General features: G+C 37.8%; 2 protein-coding genes across 3 annotated transcripts; one reads left to right on the forward strand and one right to left on the reverse strand.

Annotated features, from left to right (window-relative positions):
• Nucleotides 1-641: 641 nt before the first annotated feature.
• On the reverse strand, nucleotides 642-7,204 carry trim35-30 (tripartite motif containing 35-30). 2 transcript variants are annotated; one of them, XM_082181823.1, is made up of 6 exons: nucleotides 6,710-7,204; nucleotides 2,506-2,601; nucleotides 2,184-2,414; nucleotides 1,854-1,876; nucleotides 1,662-1,780; nucleotides 642-1,575 (listed from the first exon to the last, which is right to left on the reverse strand). In XM_082181823.1, the coding sequence occupies exons 1-6, from the start codon at nucleotides 7,109-7,111 to the stop codon at nucleotides 1,034-1,036; spliced, it is 1,413 nt and encodes a 470-aa protein (XP_082037949.1). In that variant the 5' UTR covers nucleotides 7,112-7,204; the 3' UTR covers nucleotides 642-1,033. The 2 variants fall into 2 exon arrangements, with proteins under 2 accessions (XP_082037949.1, XP_082037950.1); XM_082181824.1 differs by lacking the exon at nucleotides 1,854-1,876 and having other exon boundaries at nucleotides 2,161-2,414.
• A 4,080-nt stretch (nucleotides 7,205-11,284) lies between these two features.
• Nucleotides 11,285-20,441, forward strand: rabl2 (RAB, member of RAS oncogene family-like 2). Its single transcript, XM_082181464.1, has 8 exons — nucleotides 11,285-11,872; nucleotides 11,988-12,017; nucleotides 13,096-13,175; nucleotides 14,436-14,515; nucleotides 16,177-16,288; nucleotides 16,399-16,496; nucleotides 17,621-17,704; nucleotides 17,775-20,441. Exons 1-8 carry the CDS (start codon nucleotides 11,772-11,774, stop codon nucleotides 17,850-17,852), a joined length of 663 nt encoding a protein of 220 aa, XP_082037590.1. The 5' UTR covers nucleotides 11,285-11,771; the 3' UTR covers nucleotides 17,853-20,441.
• The last annotated feature ends 4,508 nt before the right edge of the window (nucleotides 20,442-24,949 follow it).

The raw sequence follows: 24,949 nt of genomic DNA on the forward strand, positions 1-24,949 counted from the left end.
AATAATGAGTCAATACACCACCAATTCTTCTCCCAAAACGCGTTTTGTCTTACCCTGATTTAAGCCCATTATAAGTGTTTATATTTTAGGCAGAGCGAGATGCTTTTCGCGTGAAATCGCATACTTACGTCACTTGTCTGTGCGTGCTCGTCATATCTGTAAATACCACACAAGTCCGGCTAATTTGACACAATTGGGACTGGCATACGTTAGTTTTCTTTTCCTTTTTTGTGTGGCATACGCTAGTTTTGCCTCTTTTTTCTTTTGTTTGTTTCTTTTTTTACATTTTCAACTTTCGTTAGTGTGTAATGTTGCTGTTTGAGCATGAAAAAACAAATCTGTGAAGTTACAAAGCCCAAAGTCGCTCCAAAAGGAGTTATTCTCTATATTAGAAAACACTGTTTCTGCAAACCGCATACTATAATACTACTCATACTATTTTTACCATATCTTTATATGGCAAAAATAATAAGAGTATGCTAGTATAGTTCCGAATCCATCCATACATCCACATTCGGAACCGCATATTAACATATTATGTTGTGACGCAATGATGGTATGTGGCGTGAAATTGACAGTTATGGTAAGGGACGTGACTTTTCCGAAACACTCGAAGCGGCTGACCAATCACAACACATTGAGACAGGGGCTAAACAGAGCATTACTGACAGACTGGTCAAGAGAGGTGAAGCATCAATAATGTCAAATATGTGTTGTTGTTTTTTTTGTACATTTAAGCATGAAAACCTATTCTAGTAGACCCTAAAAACAAAATCAAGCCATTGTAAAAGGGCATATTAGGTCCTCTTTAATACCTTTGCAGGTAAATCTACTTGTAAGCATGCATTACTCCAAAAAAACAATGATTCTGGTTAAAATAATTTTTTTGTATATGGCTTGAATATTGCAGTCGTGTCATAAATGTTTTATTGCAGTACTGTACTTCTCATGCTACTGTCTCCTTTGGATTGATTCAACTGATATCACAGTAAACCTATCAACTTAACTTCACCAGTTTCAAGTTGTATTGGCTTTAAATGTGTGCTTCCACAGTTGTCTTTACTGGTATGATCCTCAACGGATGTTGCATACAGTGATTATAAAAGTAAGGGAATACTTTCTCAGTGAACGCGTGTTTAAACACATGCAAACCAATATTATGACCTGAGTCTGTGAAAATTACTTTGCCCTTGTCCCAGTCGAGCTGCACCCTGATCCTCTGAATTCTCTGGCTCACCCGTAGAAGGGTCAGGATTTTTGGAGAATAGCCCTTCCCGTATTTACCATTGCTGAAGCCCACATACCACAAGCCCGTCTTGGAGGGGTTCTTTCTGAGTTTGTATGTGGACTCTGTGATCACCCCCACGGCCCAGGCAGTGTTGTCGCCAACCTCGATGTCCCAGCAGTGAGACCCTGAGTCAAAGCCCTCAGAACCAAGAATGCTTGTGTAGCCGTCAAATCTCTCCGGGTTTTCCGGAAGCTGTTGGAAGTGCTCATCAGAGTAAGTTATAGTAGTCAGATCATCTGACAGGGTCAGATAAGGATGGGCGGTGTTGGGGTCAAGGGTTACTGGGGCTGGAGGGATAGAGATAAAGATGTTCACCCACTTTTAAGACACAATAATAGAACAGATGAGAAGATTTTTACTGCTCAATACTTACTGTAACAAATGTTGGCTTGTAGTTTTTTTGACACTTCATAGGTTATGTTACCAATATGTTTTGCAACATCGATGAGCATTCCTGAAGGTCTGGTTTGATCCCGCAGAGTACACTTTGTTCTGAAACAACATTTAGGAGTCAGTACTGATGTGGGATGAGAACCATAAAGGTTAAGCAAAGACATCTTCTTACCTTTCAATTGTAGTATTGTAGTTCTGGGAATAATGAAATGTAGATAGAAACAGAAAGATTCATTTATGTTATGTGATCAGAACACTGTGATACATTTTTCTTCAGGATTCTTTGATGAACAAAGTCCAAAGAACAGAATTTATTGGAAATATAAATATTTTGTAACATATATGTCTTTACTTTTTATCAATTTAATGCATCCTTGCAGAATAATAGTAATAATTTCTTTCGAATTACTTTCTGTAATTTCAACTTAATGTAATATAATGTGGAAAAAAAAACTTTTGATATAAAAGCATCATGGAACAAGTCAAACCAAGTGCTCCTTACCACTAGAAATGTGAAGTCATTCCTTCTCAGTTGTTCCTCGATGGACTCAATAATATGTGAGAGAGATAACATCCCTGATGTAATCTCCTCAATCTTCTTTTTAATGATCTCACTCTTCTGCTCTTCGTCTCTCCTCAGTGCCGTCAGGCGGGCAGCTTCTTCATTTTCTAGAAACTGGTGAAGCTTTTCAAACGCCTCCTTAATTTGAGTCTCTGTGTGCTGGCTCTGTCTCTATAGGCACAAAATATCAGAACAATCAGGCTGATACAATATACACCCATACAATACTGTGTAAATGTTGGAATTTCCTCCCGATACTCACCTTAATGTACTCCGCTGTTTCATTCCAGGACTGTTTAAATTGTTCATAGACTCTAAGTTTCTCCAGAAAGGCCTTTAGTTTCTGCTGGAGCTCATTCTAGAAATGAAATGAAATTGACATTTTATTTTAGCATTATATCAATTTCTGAAATACATTTGAATATATATATATATATTGTTGTACTCATTTCAAATCAAGTCAAGTGTTGTCAACTTTTTCTTCGTCGAAGCAGAGACCAGGAGACGTTGGGATATCTTTCAAGCAGAAGTTACTCTTTATTGAGGACTCGCTGTGCGTCGCTGTAGTCATCCAAGTCTAACTAAGGCAGTGTACATTGTAGTTTATATAGATTTTAGTGGGCAGTGCTTAGATATGGAGACAAAAGTGATGGTTCATTTTTGTTGTAAAAAAGTTATTAATTTAGTTCATTTATATAAATAGCCACTCTGGAGAAAACAGTGATGTCATCGTTTCAGCCTATGATGCTCAGATGTTTACTGTACGTGACATTCCGTGTTAATCTGTTACATGATGATTTTCCCAGCGTTGTTTACAATTGTTAAACAGGTTGTTTGTTAAAAACCTGCATATCCAAAATAGATCAGGTCAATCCAGCTTATATTTGACTTTATCAGCAAAGTTCCCACGAACCTTTGTTTTTGTAGAGTGTGAATGTGTGTCATATAAGGGCCATTAGTATGCTAAGACCTGTTTGACAAGACAGCTTTCATTTTTCAACCCTTTCCAGTCCATTAACTGACACTGGCAATCAGTGCAATCTGACCACAAGCTGGACATTTTGACCAAGCATTTGATTTGATTGTTGCAAAATAGCTCAAAAGAACATGATATAATCATGGACAGTTGTTCTACTTGATTGAGTAAAACCCAACCTACTAACTAACTAGAATCAATGGTGTTCACTTAACTTGAATGAATGGTTTTAGTTTAACTTAAATAAATGATTTTCATTTAAATTGAATTATTCAAATTAATCCTATTTATCACTTCTTGTTTAGTCCTGTGATTTAAATAACAACAAACTTTTCTTTACACATGTGATGTTCAGTTATGGCAGTTAAGGAGAGATACTGGTTTCATCCACTGCCATAGCACGCTTATTAAAGCAACTTTAAAGCAGGACTATGCATAGATATCCATATAAGGCTAGATGTCTTAAAGGGATAGTTCGGCCAAAAATGATATTTAACCCATGATTTACTCACCCTCAAGCCGTTCGAGATGTATATGTCAATCTTTTTTCAGACGAACACATTTTCAGTTATTTTAGAAAATGTCTTAGATCTTTCAGTGGTTATAATGTGAAGTAAAGGGGTCCACCTCCTTCAAGTCCCAAAATGTGCATGCATCCTTCACAAAAGTTATCCGCGTTCACGGAGATGGATGCTGGTGTATGACGTAGGACCAGAGCCGATCAGCCCTATACGCACACTACGCAAGGTGCGTAGGGCCCCGCAAATTACTCAAGGCCCCGCCTCCCCTCGTGTCAAAGCGCGTCAATCAATGTTTACAATATCGATGAGAAAATGAAGCGGAACTATCTTTCTGGTCACGAAAAGAGAGAGAAAAAAACACCATGAGAGTTAATTGCGGCAACAGTTATCAGGTAGACTTGTGTGCTCTCCTCTCAAAGTTTGATGTCAGCAAAGAACAGTAGGCTAAAGTTAAGTTGATGTGCGTTGATTTATTATGTTTAATAAACGACAAAGGACAACGGTGTTTGTTTGTAAACTGCAGCTCGGAAAAGATAACCGCGTCGCGCGTTAACATGCGATCATATGAACGTGCATGAAATGAAACGCGCACTTTCCAGCAGAAACATCTGTTGTGAGTTGGGACCAGTACAATATGGGCGTGATGGCACTCCTCATTATAGTTTTAAAACAAGACGATGATTATCTAGTCGCTAAGTCAAGGTTTAGTTACAACTCTGCACTAATGCAATATGGAAAGCAATGTATTGACATTGACTATTGATAGGCTCCATTGAATTTAAAATGTTGATTGGCTGGAGATTCTGGTCAATATGGATGCACATCCCTCAGTAAATAATAACCATCAAGAATCAAGAGTATCAAGAATTACTTTTATCATTTAAAAACACAGTGACATGCTATGGCGCCATTTTAGCTTTTATTCATTCACAGGATATGCATTTTTGATATCAATAATTCAATTTGTACTATTTAAAATGTGAATTCTTGATATTAAGAATGAACTTTTTACTAGTAACAATGTCTTCTGATATCAGGAATTACATTTTCACTAGAACTAGTTAAAGGAGGGATTGTAGTGGGAACACTGGGGTGTCAGGCGTGACTGTGTGGCAATGGCAAATAGTTCATGGCTCACGGGTCAGGTATGAGGGCCCCTAAACAGAATTTTGCTTAGGGCCTCAGGGAGGTCAGGATCGGCTCTGCGTAGGTCGTAGCGTAGGAAGCGTCGTGACGTAGAACGAACGTGACAGCACAGCCAGAGAGCAGAGCAAAACAAAACTCTACGTTCGTTCTACGTCACGACGCTTCCTACGCTATGTCCTACGTCATACACCACCATCCATCTCCGTGAACGCGTGTCGACCGCTACCGGAAGCCAGTTATTTTCGTTTATAAAGTTTTAAATATGTATATTTTTACGACAAAACCGCACGGATTACCCTCAGAAGGCCTTCGTTTATCCCCCTGGAGCCGGATGGATTACTTTTGTGAAGGATGCATGCACATTTTTGGGCCTTGAAGGAGGTGGACCCCATAACTTGACATTATAACCACTGAAAGATCTAAGACATTTTCTAAACTAACTGAAAATGTGTTCGTCTGAAAAAAGATTGACATATACATCTCGAACGGCTTGAGGGTGAGTAAATCATGGGTTAAATATCATTTTTGGCCGAACTATCCCTTTAAGGCGGAGTCTCGAACAGCATCACACCGGCCGCCATCTTGTCACAGGGAAGCTTTCTGGCGAGCTCTGTGGTATCTGAATTAAGTTGAGTGATCAGCACGAACACAAATCCTCTTATCTCGCTGAAATCTTGACGGATTTACAAACGGTTTGGTTTCTTACAAACGTTATTAACGTGGCTATAATTCTGGATGCTTGAACATGTTTAAATATATAATATTATATTTATTGATAAGTATGCAGTGTCATAACTACATCTCTGACGTTTATAACAAACCAAACCGTTTGAAAATCGGTAGAAAATTTAGCAAGTTATGGTAATTTAAAAAGTACATGCACCATTCACACAATGTTACGAGTGAGCAAGCTCCCTGTGTCAAGATGGCCGCCGTGTGCGGAAGTCGAGCTCCATTGGCCAGCAGCGCGGACAAGACATCTAGCCTTTATTATATGATATCTATGGGGCTATGCAGTTTCGGGAATTTCTTCGCTGTATTCTATTCTCGCTTTTTGCTCACAGGTTTCTCTATAGAGCTCCCCCTACAGCTTCGGAATAGATATTTGACAACACTGTCGAAAAACTCGTTGGCGACTCTCAGATATCAGAGGCTAGTCGATCAACGACATCAAAGCAGATAGGACATTCTTTAAAACGTCTTCTTCATTCGGGTTCGAACAGTGTGAGGGAGCGCAATAATGACAGAATTTATTCGTTACATCGCGAGACCTGATATCACATGATACTTCCTGACGCTGCGGCCGGCGGCCCGCCGGCTCAAAGTTGCAAGGGTGGTTTTTCCGCTCACAGGTGCTTGAGGGGTGCAAGACGACCGCCATTCAACCCGAAAAAAGTCATATAACTATTCCAATGACTCCGAAGCTATTCGGTTAAGGTTACTTAGTTCACCTTATGTAGCAGGTCCTCAACCCAAACACAAGCTCAACACTTCACCACAATGGTAACCCCAAAAACCACAAATATAACTGAAACTTTTTTTCTCATCTTGCTTTATTTCAACATTTACAGTCCCAATTCAGCCCATTTGCAAAGCATGATGGGAAATGAAAGTTTGATTGGGTTACTTGATTAAAACATGTTATTTCAAAATGAAAAAATCAAGTTACGTCAAAGAGTAACTGTTTCAAGTCAATTTAACACGAAGCAATCACATTTGAACCAGAAACCTGATTCAATTGTGTTAAATTAAAATGAACTGTTTAAATAAAGCGTGCCGTGCAGGATCATGTTTCCAGACAATCTGACACTTTGAGCTCTTACCCTGAGGTCCTGTGATGCGTCTGTTGTTGAACGGATGCAGTGGTTGTTATGTAATGCATTTCTGCATTTTCCACAAACTAGTTCTTGATCTTCAGCGCAGAAGAAAGTAAGAGGTTCTCCATGAAGACTACAGAACCCCGCCGTCTCAATGGGAAGGTCCTGAGTTGTTTCTTCTCTTATCAGATCACACATGTTTCTCAGCACGATATTTATGGGTGGATCGGGTTTGGAGGATACAGTTCTGCAGATGGGACACTCTTGAGTTCCTCGCCGATTCCAGAAGGTTTTCACACAGCCGTTACAGATGCTGTGAGAGCAGGCTAAGAGAACTGGATCTCTGAAGATGTCACAGCAGATAGGGCAGTTTAAATCCTCCTCTGTAACCAAAAGTCTACAGGCCATTTTGCTACTACAGTATATTAAATGTGTCCTAGTTGTCTTTCTCTCACTCTCTCTGTGTGTGAGGTCCAGCTGCCAGTAACACAAGAGTGTCTCTCAGCTGTGTTTACATCCCAGACACATGCAAATTAGGGCGGAGCTTATAAGAGCAAAGACAGGATTTCAACAGAACCTTCTATTATTTATAGTGTTTATTTCTTACAGTACATTTTCTACAGCAACACTCTAGTGTGGAATAATTAATTTGAATAATTAATTAGACATTAGAAACTTTATTCATCAAGTAAAAAATGACAATTTCACTTGGTGCTGGTGTCATCATAATAAAAAGACTAAACATATACGATACAGTGACAAACAAAATGTTTTAGATTTTATTTACACTTTTATTTACACATATTTACATTTATATATGTGGTTATATAATAATGAGTACAGCAAATGTGAATTTCTGCAAGTTAGTAAATCAGTAGCCTACCATGGATCAAGTTGGATACAAAACTTTTAAAAACAATGTTGGTAGGTGTATATCTGAAGGTTCATTTCTGTCTTTGTTACATATCTGTATTTTAGTATAACGTCACGAGTATACTATTATATTTATGTATTAATATTTTGAGTTAGATTATAGTTTTATATTTTCAGTTTTCATTTTAGTTTAAGTTTTAGTAATTTAGTTTTTAGTAATTTAGTTTTGTTCATTTATCATTTTTATTCATATATATATATAAAACCCCCAATTAATAGGCTGTCCAGAGAGCCCAATGTTTCTCCGGTACTGACAGAAAAGTGTGTATTAGCCACTGCATAATTAGTTTGTGAGGCATTGCCAATGAAGGCAGAGATGGAGGAATAGAACACAAAGTAAACTTTGACAAAAGAAGATCAACTCCATCTTCTAACAGTATGTCATCATTTGAAGAAGAGACATATCTAGATGTTGGGTCCAAGTACTGTTGCAAAGTTTCATTATATATATATTTGTGTATATATATATATATATATATATATATATATATATACATACATTCTGTTCTTTAGCCTTTCAATTTTAATCTAGTCATGCACTCACTGACCTCTGTGGGAAAGTAGAAAAGACTTTTCTATCAGACTGTTCATCAAGCAGATCTATATAGATTTTTTTTTTCTCTCTGTTCTGTGTCATTCCCATGTCAAGAATGTGACCAAGACAACATTCTGTGTATGTTACGTGCTGCTTACTCAAACTCAAAAAAGTAAGATTATTGTGTTTGATATTACTGACAGGTAATTTGTCAAAGACAAAGAAGATATTCCAGTAATTGTTTATTGGTTTTGTTTCCAAGTAAGTGTAAAATATAGGTCAAAGTTTACACCTTCAGAAATTGATACAAACATATTTTTTATAATTAAAAATAGTTTAAAATTACCATCACATCTACATAATAACATTAGATGAAGATGCTATTGCTTCATCTTCTAACGTATTATTTTCTCAGTTTGTATTATTATTATTAATAGTAGTTGTAACTAGATGAAAAAGTTTGTAGACAAACTTTAAGTTGGCATGAAAAAGCCTTGCCAGAAAGTTTGAAGAATTTTTAAAAGCTTGAAGTTTGAAGATTTTAGTTTTAATTAGTCTAAGTTTTAGTTTAGTAGTTTTAAAAGTTTGAATGTTTTCAGTTTTAATTAGTTTAAAGGGATAGTTCACTTTGAAATAAATTTTTGGTATGTTTTAGCTTACCTCAAGGGCATCCAAGATGTAGGTGTCTTTTTTTTCCGCAGTAGTTTCAATTTTGATATTTTTAGGTCAAACCGTTCTTGTCTGTCAGTCATATAATGCAGGTCGATGGTCACTATCTCAAAGAGCATGCACAGAGTCCAAATTAAAACAATTCCCCGTCGTCCAAATTAAACAATTCCCCATCGTAAGTACACATTGATGGCCTAAGACACGAAACGAGTCTTACCTCTTACCTCTTATACACAGCCATGTCCGAGTGATCTGATCTGACGTGTACGCAGACTGGTGCATAGATATATATACACACTAGATGTCGCCTTGTCTACGGCAGTTCATTGGAACGAATGTCTTTAAGGCATATATATCTATGCACCAGTCTGCGCACACGTCAGATCAGATCACTCGGACATGGCTGTGTATAAGAGGTAAAAACGATATAAATACTGTTCGTTTTCTCACACAAACCGCTCGTTTCGTGTATTAGGCCATCAATGTGTACTTACGATGGGGAATTGTTTAATTTGGACGACGGGGAATTGTTTTAATTTGGACTCTGTGCATGCTCTTTGAGGTGGTGACCATAGACCTGCATTATATGACTGACAGACAAGAACGGTTTGACCTAAAAATATCAAAATTGAAACTACTGCGGAAAAAAAGACACCTACATCTTGGATGCCCTTGAGGTAAGCTAAAACATACCAAAAATTAATTTCAAAGTGAACTATCCCTTTAAGTTTTAGTTTAGCAGTTTTAAAAGTTTGTAGAAGTTTGAAGGTTTTCAGTTAAGAAATATTAGAAGGGAAGCTTAAATAAGTCTCGATTGATTAGAAATAGTACATAGAGCGGCAGCTGATGGAGTCTAATGAGCCTCTCCAACTGTCAACATTTTTATTTAGTTGGAGTTAGAATGAAAGAAAGAAAGATTAGTAAGTTAGAAAGAAAGAAAGAAAGAAAGAAAGAAAGAAAGAAAGAAAGAAAGAAAGAAAGAAAGAGAGAAAGAAAGAAGGGAAGATTAGTTAAAAAGAATGATTAGTTAAAAAGATAGATAGATAGATAGATAGATAGATAGATAGATTAGAAATATTAGATAGAAAGAAAGCTTAAATGAGTCTTGATTGATTAGAAATAGTACATAGAATGGCAGCTAATATTGGGTGGCTGGGCCTCTCCAACTGTCAAAATTTGAATTTAGTTTGGAGTTAGTAAGAAAGAAAGAAAGAAAGAAAGAAAGAAAGAAAGAAAGAGAGAGAGAGAGAGAGAGAAAGAGAAAGAAAGAAAGAAAGAAAGCGAGAAAGAAAGATAGTTTGTACCAAAGTTTTAAGAAGTTTAAAAAGTTTAAAGTAGGCTAGTGTATAGATAGATAAAAAAAGAAAGAAAGAAATATAGATAGATAGAAAGAAAGAAAGAAAGATAGTTTGTACCAAAGTTTGAAGAAGTTTTAAAAGCTTGAAGTTTTAAGTAGTGTATAGATAGATAGATAAAGTTAGAAAGAAAGAAAGAAAGAAAGAAAGAAAGAAAGAAAGAAAGAAAGAAAGAAAGAAAGAAAGTTTGTTAATACCAAAGTTTGAAGAATTTTTAAAAGCTTGAAGGTTTTTAGTTTTAATTAGTTTAGTTTAAGTTTTAGTTTAGTAGTTTTAAAAGTTTGAAGTTTGAAGGTTTTCAGTTTAGAAATATTAGATAGAATGGAAAATGAGTCTCAATGGATTAGAAATAGTACATAAAATGGCAGCTAATGGAGTCTAATAAGCCTGTCCAACTGTCAAAATTTTAATTTAGTTTGGAGTTAGAAAGAAAGAAATATTAGTTAGAAAGAAAGAAAGAAAGAAAGAAAGAAAGAAAGAAAGAAAGAAAGAAAGAAAGAAAGAAAGAAAGAAATATAAGAAAGAAATATAAGATAGATAGATAGATAGATAGATAGATAGATAGATAGATAGATAGATAGATAGATAGATAGAAAGATAGATCGATAGATAGATAGATTAGTCTGAGTTTAGTGGTTGTAGCTTGAACAGTTTAGGAGGAGATACGTGGAGAAATGTAGTCTAAGAATAATAATAATAATCTTACAATAATCTTTTCCAAGCCAACTTAATAATATCAGTATTTCTTTTTTTGCCATTTTTCTGCTTAGAGAAATCATTAGAATAACGTAAGCTACTTTAAAATGTACAAATAAAAACGAATCAGGCATCTTCAAAGACAGCCTGGTGCTCACCAGGAGGCGATATTTTTTTTCCCAGGATGGTTGGGGAAGACTCATGAATATTCATTAGGGAAGTCATCCCTGATTGGTCTGATGACCTACCCCTAACCCCGCCCCTAAACCTACCCGTCACTGAGGTTAAGACCAATCAGGGATGACTTCCCTAATGAATATTCATGAGTCTTCCCCAACCATCCTGGGAAAAAAAAATTCGCTGCCAGGAGCAATAAGGCCCTTCATGGGTCCTGGCGTTGCTTAGAAACGTGTTGTTGTCGTGCATGTTCACAGTGAATTTTCTGAACCCAAACCGAGATTTTTCATCACAAAACAGCGATGCTTTCTCGACAATAATCCATCCGTGAATGCGAACAAACTTACGACGAGCCCTAAATATATCCACCGAAGATTGCAAAACAATATTCTGCCGTAAATATGTATTTAGCGTAGATAGTTAGATAGCTTAGGTAACAATCGAGCTAATCTGCTAATTAACGTTAGTCAGCTAGCCAAAGCAATAACACTGTCGGGTTGTGTTTGGTAATGTACCATTTGCGGCTTGTTTTACGAATTATTGCTTGAAAAGATTATCTAAACGATATACATAGAGTTAGAAAGCGTGTGATGGAGTAAAGCAGTGCCGTGTTTCAGCTGTGTGGTCAGCTGTCATCTAATCCCGCTGTATTAAGAGGCTCAGTCAGTGTTAAAACTCCTGCTGCTGCTTCTCTAGTCTCGCAATGGACGCAGGAGGCATTTCTGATCTGGACCTGGATAAATATGACGCTGATGAACAAGTCAAGATCATCTGCCTCGGAGACAGCGCTGTGGGCAAATCAAAGTAACGTTATGCTTAATGTGTTACGGACACTAATGGAGTAAAGTTAGCTGTGTTGTTGCTTTCATTCAGTGACAAGGCTTTTGCATTTTTTCTAATGGTTTTCATATCTTTTCAGGCTTATGGAGAGATTCCTTATGGATGGATAGTATCCTTTGACATCATCATTATGTGTGTGTATATACACAGTATACAGTACAGGCCAAAAGTTTGGATACATTACTATTTTTAATGTTTTTGAAAGAAGTTTCTTCTGCTCATCAAGCCTGCATTTATTTGATCAAAAATACAGAAAAAAATGTAATATTGTGATATATTATTACAATTTAAAATAATTGGGTTTCAATTTATTATACTTTAAATTATCATTTATTTCTGTGATGCAAAGCTGAATTTTCAGGATCATTACTCCAGTCTATCACATGATCCTTTAGAAATCATTCTAATATGATGATTCATTATCAAAGTTGGAAACAGTTCTGCTGCTTAATATTTTTTCATAACCTGTGATACTTTTTTAGGATACTTTGATGAATAAAAAGAAGCAAAAAAGAAAAGAAAAAAAGAAGCAAATGTTTTAAAAATAGAAATCTTTTGTAACAACAATATACACTACTGGTCAGTAATTTTTTTTCTTTCTTTTTTTGAAATAAATCAATACTTTTATTCAGCAAGGATGTGTTAAATTTATAAAAAGTGATAGTAAAGAAGATTTATATTATTAGAAAATATTTTTTTATTTTGAATAAATGCAGTTCTTTTTAACCTTTTATTCATCAAATATATTAAGCAGCAGAACTGTTTCCAACACTCATAATAAATCAGAATATTAGAATGGTTTCTAAAGGATCATGTGATAGACTGGAGTAATGATCCTGAAAATTCAGCTTTGCATCACAGGTATAAATGATAATTTAAAGTATAATAAATTGAAAACCAATTATTTTAAATTGTAATAATATATCACAATATTTCCTTTTTTCTTCTGTATTTTTGATCAAATAAATGCAGGTTTGATGAGCAGAAGAAACTTCTTTCAAAAACATTTAAAATAGTAATGTGTCCAAACTTTTGGCCTGTACTGTATATATCAACTGTCTCTATGTTTGAATGTGTGCATGTGAGTGTGTATCATCTCCAAGATCTGCTTGATCTCCCTCTCTCTCTGTATGTGTGAGTGTATCGTTCATTCTCAAAGTTGACAGGTTCTTAATGAAATGTATCAGTCGGCCTCAGCAGCTGTCCACCTACGCTTTGACTCTGTACAAATACACCACAACTATCAATGGAAAAACTATACTGGTTGGTAAGTTTGGCATCAAAAACAGTGTTATTTTAGTATACAAGAATGGAGCAATTTGCTGTATTTTATATTTTGCAGTTTTATTATTGAGACATTACACATTTTTGCACATAATTGACCTTTTTGATGAAGTTTCATACACGTGTCTTAGTTATAAAGTATTAGAGCTGCACGATTCTGGATAAACTAAGTACACGACAATGATGTTCTAAAAACAGAGATGTTTTTCCTTTGTGTTTTTCGCGTTCTGACAACAACGTTAATCTCCGTTCACACAGATCCACGCCAAAACGATAAAATCGCTGTATTATGCATGTCAGGCCAGTAGTTGGCACTTTGTAAAAAACCACTACGCACCTGTAGATGGAACACGTTATACGCATGCACATGCCACCAACGTTTTCACTAATTCACGTTTTTGTAGTTTACACGGAGACGGCAAAGCTATCGTTTTCAAAAACTTGCACTTTGAAACCTGTTTTCAAAAGGTTGCATTTTCAGGCCCCCAAAACGCTGTTGTCGTGTACGTGAATGGCAAAAAGGCATAAAAAGTTTTCAGTTTTTATTTGAAAACGCTGTCATGTAAACGCCCCTCAGAATCACGTTTTTTAGTTGTTTAAAATATAGATAACGATATGATTCTGAATAGAAAAACAAAACAAAATATAACATATAACATGATTTACTCTATTTTGATCGCTACCGGACACATCTGTGTTTATATCCGGCCTATAAACTTTTATCCCAGTACTTCTGTGATCATTTGAATTATATTAACAGAAATAATGATACTGTGTGTTTGAAAAAAGTTTGTGAAGCTGTTTTACACCTGTACATGACAACTGGGAACTACACTATGGAACCAGTTTTAGGTGTAAAACCTAAATAAGGTAAATAATTATAATTAAAAATGGTTTAAGATTATTATCACATCTAAATAATAACATTAGATGAAGATGCTATTGCTCAATCTTCTAATGTATTATTTTATATCTATTGGCTATTCGCTACTGATTTCGCATTTTCATGTGAACCTAGGATCAAAGAGAAAGTTAATCAGTTTTATGGTACCAAGATCTGAATGTTCGCTGGGATTTAGGAGTAAGGTTGTGTTGGTGTTTGAATCGAGATTGCGATCTTTTAACGATTAATCATGCAGCTTTATAATACAAGGGGTTTTAGTTTAGTTTTCATGTTAGATGAGCAGTCATGCCTTTGTGTATCCAACCTGAGCACTTATGCATTTGTTTAACTTCACTACAGATTTCTGGGATACTGCAGGGCAAGAACGTTTTCAAAGCATGCACCCATCTTACTACCATAAATCTCATGCCTGTATCATGGTAAGAGAAGAGACGGTCACAAAACACTCTATTTGAGTTATTATTATTTATATACTATTATGGTATTTATTAAAGGGGTCCTATTATGCTTTTCCACTTTTTCCACTTTAGTTAGTGTGCTATTTGAGCGTAAAAAAGATCTGCAATATTACAAAGCTCAAAGTCCACTCCAAAGGGAGATATTTAATTTAACATAATCCTCTTTTCAAGAACTACAACGAACTTTTGGACTACAACACAATTTTTCCGGATCTGATGAAGTCACAATATTACTAATGTAAATAATTCCCTCCCACGGAATACGCAAAAAAAGGGAAGAGGCCTGGCTGAGCTGCATTAGAGAAGACAGTGTTGTTGCTGTCAAAGAGACGCGTTTTTTTCCACGTTTCCAAAACTCATTTAATTGACCTTTCTAGGGCTAAAGAACTTAAAGTGGTAAACTTATTTTAAACACTGTTCCTGAACATTATATCCCCAATATTTATCTGTGCGCTGCACATTTGATGGAGAACAGCTTGTTTTCTGTTGCTTTTATAAGCTCTTGCTTTTGTAAGACGGTTCACTGCTCTTTAGGAAAATTAACCATGGTTTTGTGATCGATTACTGTTTGTATTACCTTAGTTTTTAGACAAATATTACGATTAAATAGTGGATAACATTGTATCTATAATGTATATTAAGAAAATTACAAAAAACATACCACTCTGAAACGTCCTGTGAAATCTGTGCTTTCAAAGTCTGTGCATGAAATCTGTTCTGCACGATCCTCTTGTTCGTTTACATTGTCAGGGTCTGAATCAGGCTTGAATTGGTTTGAAATTGACACCATCCTTAATATTTACATTAGAGAAGAACTCACAGTGATGGAGGGGCGGGACGCTAAGCGCTGCCAATCACAACACACTAGGCCAGCTAACCAATCACAGCATATTTCGTATTTTGGAAAGAGGGGCTTCATCGAAATCGGTGTGTTCGACCCAGACTGGGGAGAGAGGTGCTGTAATAATGTAAAGTATGTGAAAAATAATGCGTTTTTTGAACAATCAAGTATGAAAACATTCTAGTAGACCCCAAAAACTAAATCAAGACTTCGTTAAATGGCATAATAGGACACCTTTAATGTTTTTAATTAGGTTTTATTTTCTATATTTAAAATTTTAGTTATTTTGTTATGACCTTTGTCATTTGTTTTTTAAATATTTCTATTTAGGTTTAATGTATTTTTATTTCAGTTTAAATGATTATAGTAATTTAACCTATACTTATTTTATGTCAGTTAGTTGACAAGGCAACATTCTCATTTAAGTTTTTTGAAGGATTTTTTTTTTTTAATCAAATTTGTATGTTTTTAGCTTGATTTGAATTAAATAAAATGCTTTTTAATAGTTAAAAAATAAACAAAAAATAACAACCCTGAAATTACACATGAATCAGCATAAGTAAATCTTTATTTGTATGCTGCTATAGTTGCAGATTAATGACACACACACACACACACACACACACACACACACACACACACCTCCACTTATATAAAAAAATATATATTAGTGAGTGAAAAATATGTTGTGGCTTTTTGTAACTGAAACCTAATTTGAATGCTTTTCATAAAAAGTAGATCTCAAAAAAGCTTTCAGAATTAATCCAATTGCTTTTGCCAGGTGTTTGATGTCCAGAGGAAAATCACATATAAGAACCTCCCAAATTGGTACAAAGAACTCCGAGAGTACCGGCCTGAGATTCCATGTCTGGTGGTCGCTAACAAGATAGATGGTACATTTCATATGTCCTTAGTGAGATTACAGATAAGAGCATTATTAGTCAGAGTTAGTCTTTGCATGTCTCTAATCTTTTGTTCTTTTATGTGTTCTACTGTTTCAAAGCTGACATGAAGGTGACCCAGAAGAGTTTCAACTTTGCTAAGAAACAAGGTCTGCCCTTCTACTTTGTATCTGCTGCTGATGGGACCAATGTGGTGAAGGTAAGAATGGAAAACAGAGCATCCCAGACAGACAGATCAACAGGTATCAGGGGAGCATTCAGTAAAAAAAGCTGCTATAGCATACTGAACTTTTAGTATGAATTTTAAAAGTAGATGTCACAGTCCCTATTGTTTTGCTGGGATGAAATTGTATGCATCTTATAACAGAAATTATTAACCCTACATTTGTAATTTTGCTGTAATTTTCATATAAACTAATAAACTGCCAGTGGAACATAAAAACATTGAGTGCACCTTTACATTTTATTTAAATTGATAATACATGTAGTTTTAAAAAGAGTAAGCACTTAATTGTATAATTTTTTACTTGCAGATGCATTTGTGGAATAATTTTATTTAGCTATGTGCCTTTTTACATCTGGTAGACTTCATACGTTTTTTACTGATCGGATAGCTTTCTGATTTGTTAGAACGGTTCCATTTACACTTGGCCACATAAATGTGTCTCTGCAAAACAAATATAAATCCGATCTTCAATTCCTGTGCTAAATGCAAATTTAACAGAGTTCAAGTCAACATAAGCAACAGATATGAGCAGCATTTTATTTATCATCAGCTAATATCGAGATCAAAGACCACAATAGGAGAGAGAGAGAGATAGTGGCATAAGTACTGGTAAGATTGTTTAGTCTCACTACTTTTAATGAAGATGATTGTGTGTTGAGTGTCTGGGACTTACTTTCAGACTTATTTGTGGCAGTTTGTGCATTTGCTTGCTGAAGAGATGCTCAGCTACTCATCTGTGGTGATGCGTGATGCTGTAGCGTTGTCATATCTGGCTATAGCGTGTCATATAGCCTTTAACACACTCTCACACATTTATTTTTTAACATTTCGGTTATTTTTTAAAGTTTACATACTGTATGTGGTTTCAAAAACCAGATGCATTTACATTTGTCCAGTTTAAATGATTTGAGTGATTGGATTTAAATCCGTCTTGAAAGCGTTTTGAGGGCATTTACACCTGGCTTTTGCTTGATCGGACAGCTATCTGATCAGACACACGAAGTGACCAGGTGTAAAAGGCCCTATGTGTTCTAGGGTTAAAGGGAAGTCCTTGGTCCTTATGTGTGAAGTTCTAATGTTCTGGGAATGTTCCACAGGTGTTTAAAGATTCCATTCAGATGGCTCTGTCCTACAAGAAGAACTCCAACGACTTTATGGATGAAGTTATGAGGGAGTTAGAGGTGTGTGAGTTTGAATAATGCTCTCTTCATGATGATGCAATTTACTGATTTTATTCATGTTATTTTGCAGAACTTTGATTTAGAGAGTAAAGAAGAAACATCTGATAAAGAAGAGGAGACGCAAGAGGGAAAACCAGACTCCGCGTGACCACGTCAGATTCTTCCTCCTCTTCTTTTCTCATTCTCCGCTGCTTCTGGAGTTGTACTGATGAGTTCCTTAAATCATGGCTGTCCTCTCACTGTCCTGAGCATCAGAGAGAACTCTACCTCACACCACTGATAGTTCCACAGGTGTTTCTTCTTGAACCTCTAACAGAAATAAATGATTATTCTGTGAATGTACAGGCGGCATTATCCGATGATCAACACCAATGGAATCACAGTTCTGAACTGCTGAACTAATTTGATACAAATTGTGCAGCATGCAGATTTAGCAAAAAACCTTTTAGTAATCTACATAGACTCTTATGGAATGTGAAGCTTTGTCTGTGCCGAATGTAATATAAATATATACATTGCTTGTTATTTTTTTCAGCTGGAATATATAGATAGTCCTTGTATTTTTCAGCTGAATTTTTAGGTGAAATATTTATAATCTTTTTTTAAGTGTAATATTTTACAACAAAAGCACACTTTGTGTAACAATTTGTGATGCTCATCTGTATGAATAAAGTAGTTGATCTTTGAATAAGGGGAGCTGATTATACAAGATGAAGTATTTAATAAATACATGCAGTTTTAACTGCAGTTTTTAGGTTTCATGATGTAAAACTAGTACACCTAAAACTGTAGGACTGTTTGAACTGCAAAAAGTTAAGGGATTTCAATTGTGAAAACGTCAAAATGGCTATCAGTTACACACCTGAAATATACTCATTCCTCTATACATTTATATTTTTTAACCTAAAATCTTGATGGAAAAAACTTTATATCCATTTTATTAGCCAACTAAAGAGGTTTTTTTTTATATTAAAGAGATTTGTTGCAAGCATATCTGAGAGCAGGATAAAATCTTTTTGGGAATTAATGAGAAGACAGCCATGATGAAAACTCAAGCATATGAATGTGTTTGTGTGGATGTGACAGTCAGGGCAAAGAAGAGAGCTGAGACTGCTCTGAATGCTCACTGATGTTTACACACTGTGAAGTTACAGTCAATCGCTATTGACTTTTGTCTTAGAATGAGGATGAATGGCAGATTACAGCACAAATTCCCTTCGCTGGGTGTTTGGCTGACAGGCAATCTGACCAATCATAACGCCGAATCCACTATTTTGTCAGACAAACAAACCAGACAGAGTTAGTAGATTATCATCGGTGAACTTGAACTTGAACAATTGTGTGTATTGACGTCTTTCTGTGGTTGAAACAACATACACCTTCTGATGTTCATTCATGTTTATTTCATGCTATAACTAATAGAAAGAGATTTTTGGTTCACGTGCCACTTGAACTGAGGCGCTACAGCGATCTGTCACAACACGCTATTTATTGTTTGAATACAAAATAAAATAAAAAAAGACAAATGAGACTTTGTTTCATAAAAAAGTAACTTGTCTGTCGGCGCATTGTCAGTATCCTCTTTGCCCCGCGATATATTTCTCAAGTAAAGCATTTGGATGTTGACTGGTGCTCTTTTATGTTAATGACATTAATTAGGTGACGTTCACAAGACGGAGATCTGAAACAATTCAGCTACGTGAAATTGATCAATTTTACATCTGAAAGAGAGGTGTGCGCACGTTTTTTTTGCATACGTTCGTACTCTGAATCACACGTACGCACATTTGAGAAATGTTCGTAAAATCAAATCGGTTTCTACGCAACATTTTATAAATGAGGCCCAGGGTCTTTGTGAAGGGTCACTTGGGCATCTCAAAGAGGGTGAAAGGGATATGCAGCTGTTTGATAATCTGTCCAACAAGACTATAGGTAGTTCCAGAGTGAATCTGTCAATTATGTCTGTCATGTTCAGGGCCTAAAACTAGCTTTTTGCCACAAATGATGGCTGGTGACTTAAGAAAATTTACCGGCCATAATTATTTTCTACCGGCCATGAAACTGTTTTTGCAAAAACAGGCAGTTATGGCACAAAAATGGTAAATACCAGTGAAATTTGTGCTCACTGTGTTCTGTTTTCTGGTCATGAAGGTAAGATCTTATGGATTTATGAATGAACCACTTGTTTTAAAATCTTCCTGGTCTACTGACCTTTGTTAAGTTCATGATAACTTCCGTTAAGCGTTAACTCTACAATAAGTAAATCCACTTCACCAGCTAATTACTTTTTGACAGCGATGCCATAGAAAAATACAGAGCTAGTATACACAGAAGCGCACAGTGAATTTTGTGAGTTACCACAAAAATAGTTCAAACACAAAATTCTAAAGATGGCTGTGCGCTTCTTTCTCTACCGTTTACGTTCACTCAAGACATAACTGTGTTTACTAGGATACTCGCCGAGATGGGAATTTTTCGGACATAATTTTCTGTGAATTTGTCCGTTCAAGCACAAGACGACGTGAAAGAGAGCTCAATTCAGTATTTTCGCACTGTCTGAGATGCAGCCTTATGTGCTCGCTTTTTCGATGTGCACACAAAACTTCTCACTGTGCGCAAGTTCCCTAGCGCTTAAACTTTTGTGGCGGTGCAGCTCTGACCCATCAACGGTCCAGAGCGTCGTTCACGTTTACGTTTGTTCACGTTTATGTTCTCGCAACATTGCATGGTTAGAATTCATTTTTTTTTTTTTTTTTACCAACTGGCGATTGACATTGTTTCAAATACTTGCCAACACCAATTGTTACATGCATTTGGTGCTTGGCGAGCGTTAATTTTAGGGCCTGGTCATGTTGCAAGTCAAATCAAAACACACCATCCATCTCCATTTTGATTACTGATTGTAAATTATTTCAATTTTAAATTGTAATAATAGTGGTACATTATCTACTGAAAGCTGATTTTAAAACAAAAATTGTGCTTGGACATAATGTTTGTCATTACTGTACTATATTTTCCCACCTTAAAGTGAGTGGGGATGCTTCAAAAAAGGAAAAGTCCTAAAAATAAATCGATTTCGTCAATTCTCTTTATTCTTTTATGACCCAGATGTTTCTTCATGCGTTTCCTCCTCAGATATCAGAAATTATAATTATTATTGTGAAGAGCAGTTATTCTTATTGCACAAATTGTGAAGGAATTTTTAGATTATTGCTATTGGTTTGTGTATTTTTGTGATGTTTTGCACAAATGCTTTATACATCAAATATACATCCATGTTGGTGAATTAAAATAGATCCAGCTTTGGACTGCACATCTGAACTGGATACAACCTGTATGTCATTAGAAAAATGTTCTTATTTCTGAAGACTCAGGTGTTTTTGTTATGTACTCTCATTTTCTTCTGTGAGCAGAATGTGGTTCAAATGAAAAATAAATACAAGCAAGATCTTTAATGTCATCATTCAGCAATGAACTATTAGCACTTACTTTCACTTGAATCAATCACTTGACATTATGGCATCTAGCATCTAACAAAATGATCAATGTGTGAAAAGTAAATGGTTTTAATATCAAACATCAACCATTCCAAGATTGACCAAATTACTGTAAAATTATTGCATTGTAAAATTATCTTATTGTAAGAAAAACAAAATTTTCAAACAATACAAAATCGTAAGATCAAATATTTTCCTTTAGTTTATGGGAAAGTCAGAATGCAAAGCTGTTTCCCATTCTGGTGATTTTATTTTTTTATTTTAAATGTAATGTTCATGCATGGCTAGAAAATCACACAAACCAGAGCTGGTAACAAGGCCAAAATCTATAGATCTTAATATTACATGAGAACATTTTCTAAAAGTTTAGCACCTTTCACTCGGTTGGTTAACAAAAGAAGACCTTTTCAGAGTTTCAAACCTTGTTTTTCACCTCTTTGGGGAAAGTATCTCTTTCTCTATGGGCCTCATTTATAAAACGTGTATATGTACAGATTTGAACTTTGCGTATTCTAAAATGTACACATATTTATAAAAACGGTCTTTGAGGTGGAAAAGTTTTTAGCACCACGTCAGGTTGTAAGCAGATGTTTTTCTTGTGGCAGACAGTGGGAGTACTGCAGGTATTTGGAAATCGTCTTGGGTTACTCAACGTTTTTCATGGTTCCATGAGAGGAGAGAACAAGGCATTATGTAATAGCTTATGCTTTGGGGAAACTCCTTTCTCCAAAATTACTGAAGCCTGATTGAATCAAGCTATTGCACTTGCAATAGCCAAAGGCGCCCGGCCTCAAGCGCTCACACGGTGGGCGGGCCCAGCCGTTATATAGGTAGAGCCAGATTATCTCAGAATCTTTAGACTGAGTGAGAATTACTCATGGACCCTGAGGAGGTTTTACAACTAGCTGGCAGAGTGCCAAACGCCTCGGTTACGACTGTAACCTCGGTTCCCTGAAGAGGGAACGAGCGTTGCGTCGAGAAAATGACGCTGTGGGAACGCTTTGCGTGATGACGTCTTGAAGCACATGTAAAATCAGTCCAATGGTGTGGCGGAACGTCAGAGGCGGGTGACGTCACGTACCAGGAAGCTATAAAAGCCGGCCCGAAACAGAAAACGAAAGCTTCGTAAAGTCTGAAGTCGCGCTGACAGGCATGAAGGAGATATGGCAAGGCGACGCAACGCTCGTTCCCTCTTCAGGGAACCGAGGTTACAGTCGTAACCGAGGCGTTCCCTTTCAAGGGAACTCCCGTTGCGTCGAGAAAATGACGCTGTGGGAACGTCTATACCAACGCCTCCATAGCTACAAATGTCTGTCCTGTGTGAAATCCGTAGAGCAGCACTAGGAAGACAAGACATGAGACCCTGGAGCAGAGTCTAGATCCAGAGAGTAAAACCTGACGAAAGTGTGCGGTGAGGACCAGCCTGCCGCATCACAGACGTCCTGTAACGATACTCCTGATATAAGGGCCTTAGAGGCCGCCATACTCCTAGTAGAGAGCGACCGGACAGCCAAAGGAGAAGGCTGTCCAGCCGCCTCATAAGCCAGTGAGATAGTCTCAACCACCCACTTGCTCATCCTTTGCTTAGACACTGGACCTCCCTTGTTAGGGGAGCAAAAGTCACTTTTACGCCACAGGGCAGCTCTGTGGACATACGCGTCTAACGCCCGAACAGGGCAAAGCAAATTATTCGCCTCCTGGTCCGATTTCGAAAGGGAGGAGGACCTCCAAGTGCCACGAAGGAAACGAGATACCAAGGGGTCTTTCCCCACAGACATTCCACCCAAAGGACTGTGGTAAGCACCTATGGCCGCCACATAGACCTTTAAAGTGGACGGGGTCAGACCTGCAGTGAACCGGTCCTGCAGGAACTCCAGCACTGTACCAATTGGGCAGTGGACTGGGTCCAACCGACGGTCACTACACCAAGAAGTGAATACTCTCCACTTCAGGGCATAAAGTTTCCTTGTGGAGGGAGCTCTGGACTGTAGAATGGTCTCAACAACCTCGGTTGAGAGACCTGACTCTATGAGCTGGGCCCCCTCAGAGGCCAAGCCCACAGGTTCCACAGTTCTGGCCGAGGGTGAAATATCGAGCCCTCTGCCTGGGACAGAAGGTCCCTCCTGACGGGTAACTCCAGAGGATGCCCGTCGAGGAGGGACACAAGATCGGGAAACCCGGTCCCTGCGAACTCTTTCCAGAACTCCCGGGAGCAGAGCAACTGGGGGAAAGGCGTACAGACGTAGCCTCGGCCACGTCTGTACCATAGCATCCAGTCCCAGAGGAGCTGGATGCGTGAAGGAGAACCAAAGTGGACAGTGAGACGTCTCTCGAGACGCAAACAGATCCACTTATAATTTCCATATCAGCTCCACCCCCTCGGGGGTGGAGCCACCATTCCCCGGGCCTCGGCCCCTGTCTCGACAGAGTGTCTGCTCCTATATTCTGGACCCCGGGGATGTAGGCTGCCTTGAGTGACAGCAACTTCCCCTGGGACCACAAAAGGATATGGCATGCCAGCGCAAACCCCCTTGATATAGGCGACTACCGACGTGTTGTCCGTATGTACTACACATGGTGTCCCCTGAGACCTGTGATAAAGCTCCTCAGAGCCCGGAAGACAGCTAACATCTCTAGGCTATAGAATGCCAGGAACGATGATGGTCTTCCCACAGACCTTGAGATGAGCGACCCACAGGATCGCTCCCCAACCCGTGAGGGAAGCATCCGTCGTTAGCAGTTTGCGACGACAAGGAGCTCCCAGCACTGGGCCCTGGGACAGGAACCAAGGTTTCTTCCACATAACCAAGGCACGTAGGCATCACCGCGTGACCTTGATTGTGCGAAATGGGTTGCCCCTCGGGGAAAAACCCTCTGGTCCTGAGCCACCACTGCAGGGGCCTCATGAGCAGCAGTCCAAAAGGTATCCCGTTGGAAGCTGCTGCCATGAGACCCAACAGTCTCTGGAACTGTTTGACAGTGAGTAGCTGGCCTAGCTTTACACTTCTCACAGCTGCCAGGATGGAATCGAAGCGTGGCGATGACAGGCGCGCCTGCATCGACACTGAATCCCAAACCACGCCTAAAAAAGTGGTCCTCTAAAATGGAGAAAGCACACTCTTCTTGGCGTTCAGCCGTAACCCCAACTCTTTCATATGGGCGAGAACAACATCTCGATGTTGAACCGCCATCTAATGCGACTGAGCTAAAATCAACCAATCGTCGATGTAGTTCGTGATGCGAATACCCCGGAGGCGCAGAGGCGCCAGAGCTGCATCCACGCATTTGGTGAAAGTGCGGGGTGATAAAGCAAGGCCAAATGGAAGAACTCGATATTGGTATGCTTTGCCCCCGAAAGCAAACCTCAGAAACTTCCAATGACACGGACGGATGGAAATATGCGTCCTTGAGGTCTATCGTGACAAACCAGTCCTCGGACCTGATCTGTGGCACGATTTGTCTCAAGGTTAACATTTTGAACTTGAGCTGCATGTACTCGTACAGAACTCGAAGATCTAAAATGGGACGCACTCCCCCGTCCTTTTTTGGAACTATGAAGTACCGGTTGTAAAACCCGGTTTCCCTGTTGGAGGGGGGTACATATTCTATGGCCCCTTTCTCTAACAGAGTGTTTACTTCCTGTTCCATAACCAGAACCTGCTCGGGGCCCACCACTGTGGGCAGGACCCCCATAAACCGCGGTGGGCGTTAATAGAATTGTATCTAATACCCTTTTTCCACGGTCTGC

Source organism: Leuciscus leuciscus, assembly GCF_965113295.1.
Source record: "Leuciscus leuciscus genome assembly, chromosome: 10".
Taxonomy (NCBI): Eukaryota; Metazoa; Chordata; class Actinopteri; order Cypriniformes; family Leuciscidae; genus Leuciscus; species Leuciscus leuciscus.

What these genes read in the sequence shown, in the direction of transcription:
- trim35-30 (XM_082181823.1), bottom strand. Translation starts at nt 7,111, where the DNA reads ATGGCCTGTAGACTTTTGGTTACAGAGGAGGATTTAAACTGCCCTATC. An exon ending in AAACAGCGGAGTACATTAAG is followed by an intron (nt 2,415 to 2,505) that starts GTGAGTATCGGG and finishes TTGTGCCTATAG; the next exon opens with AGACAGAGCCAGCACACAGA. An exon ending in ATGACTTCACATTTCTAGTG is followed by an intron (nt 1,877 to 2,183) that starts GTAAGGAGCACT and finishes CATTATTCCCAG; the next exon opens with AACTACAATACTACAATTGA.
- rabl2 (XM_082181464.1), top strand. Translation starts at nt 11,772, where the DNA reads ATGGACGCAGGAGGCATTTCTGATCTGGACCTGGATAAATATGACGCT. An exon ending in AATCTCATGCCTGTATCATG is followed by an intron (nt 14,516 to 16,176) that starts GTAAGAGAAGAG and finishes TGCTTTTGCCAG; the next exon opens with GTGTTTGATGTCCAGAGGAA. An exon ending in ATGGGACCAATGTGGTGAAG is followed by an intron (nt 16,497 to 17,620) that starts GTAAGAATGGAA and finishes AATGTTCCACAG; the next exon opens with GTGTTTAAAGATTCCATTCA.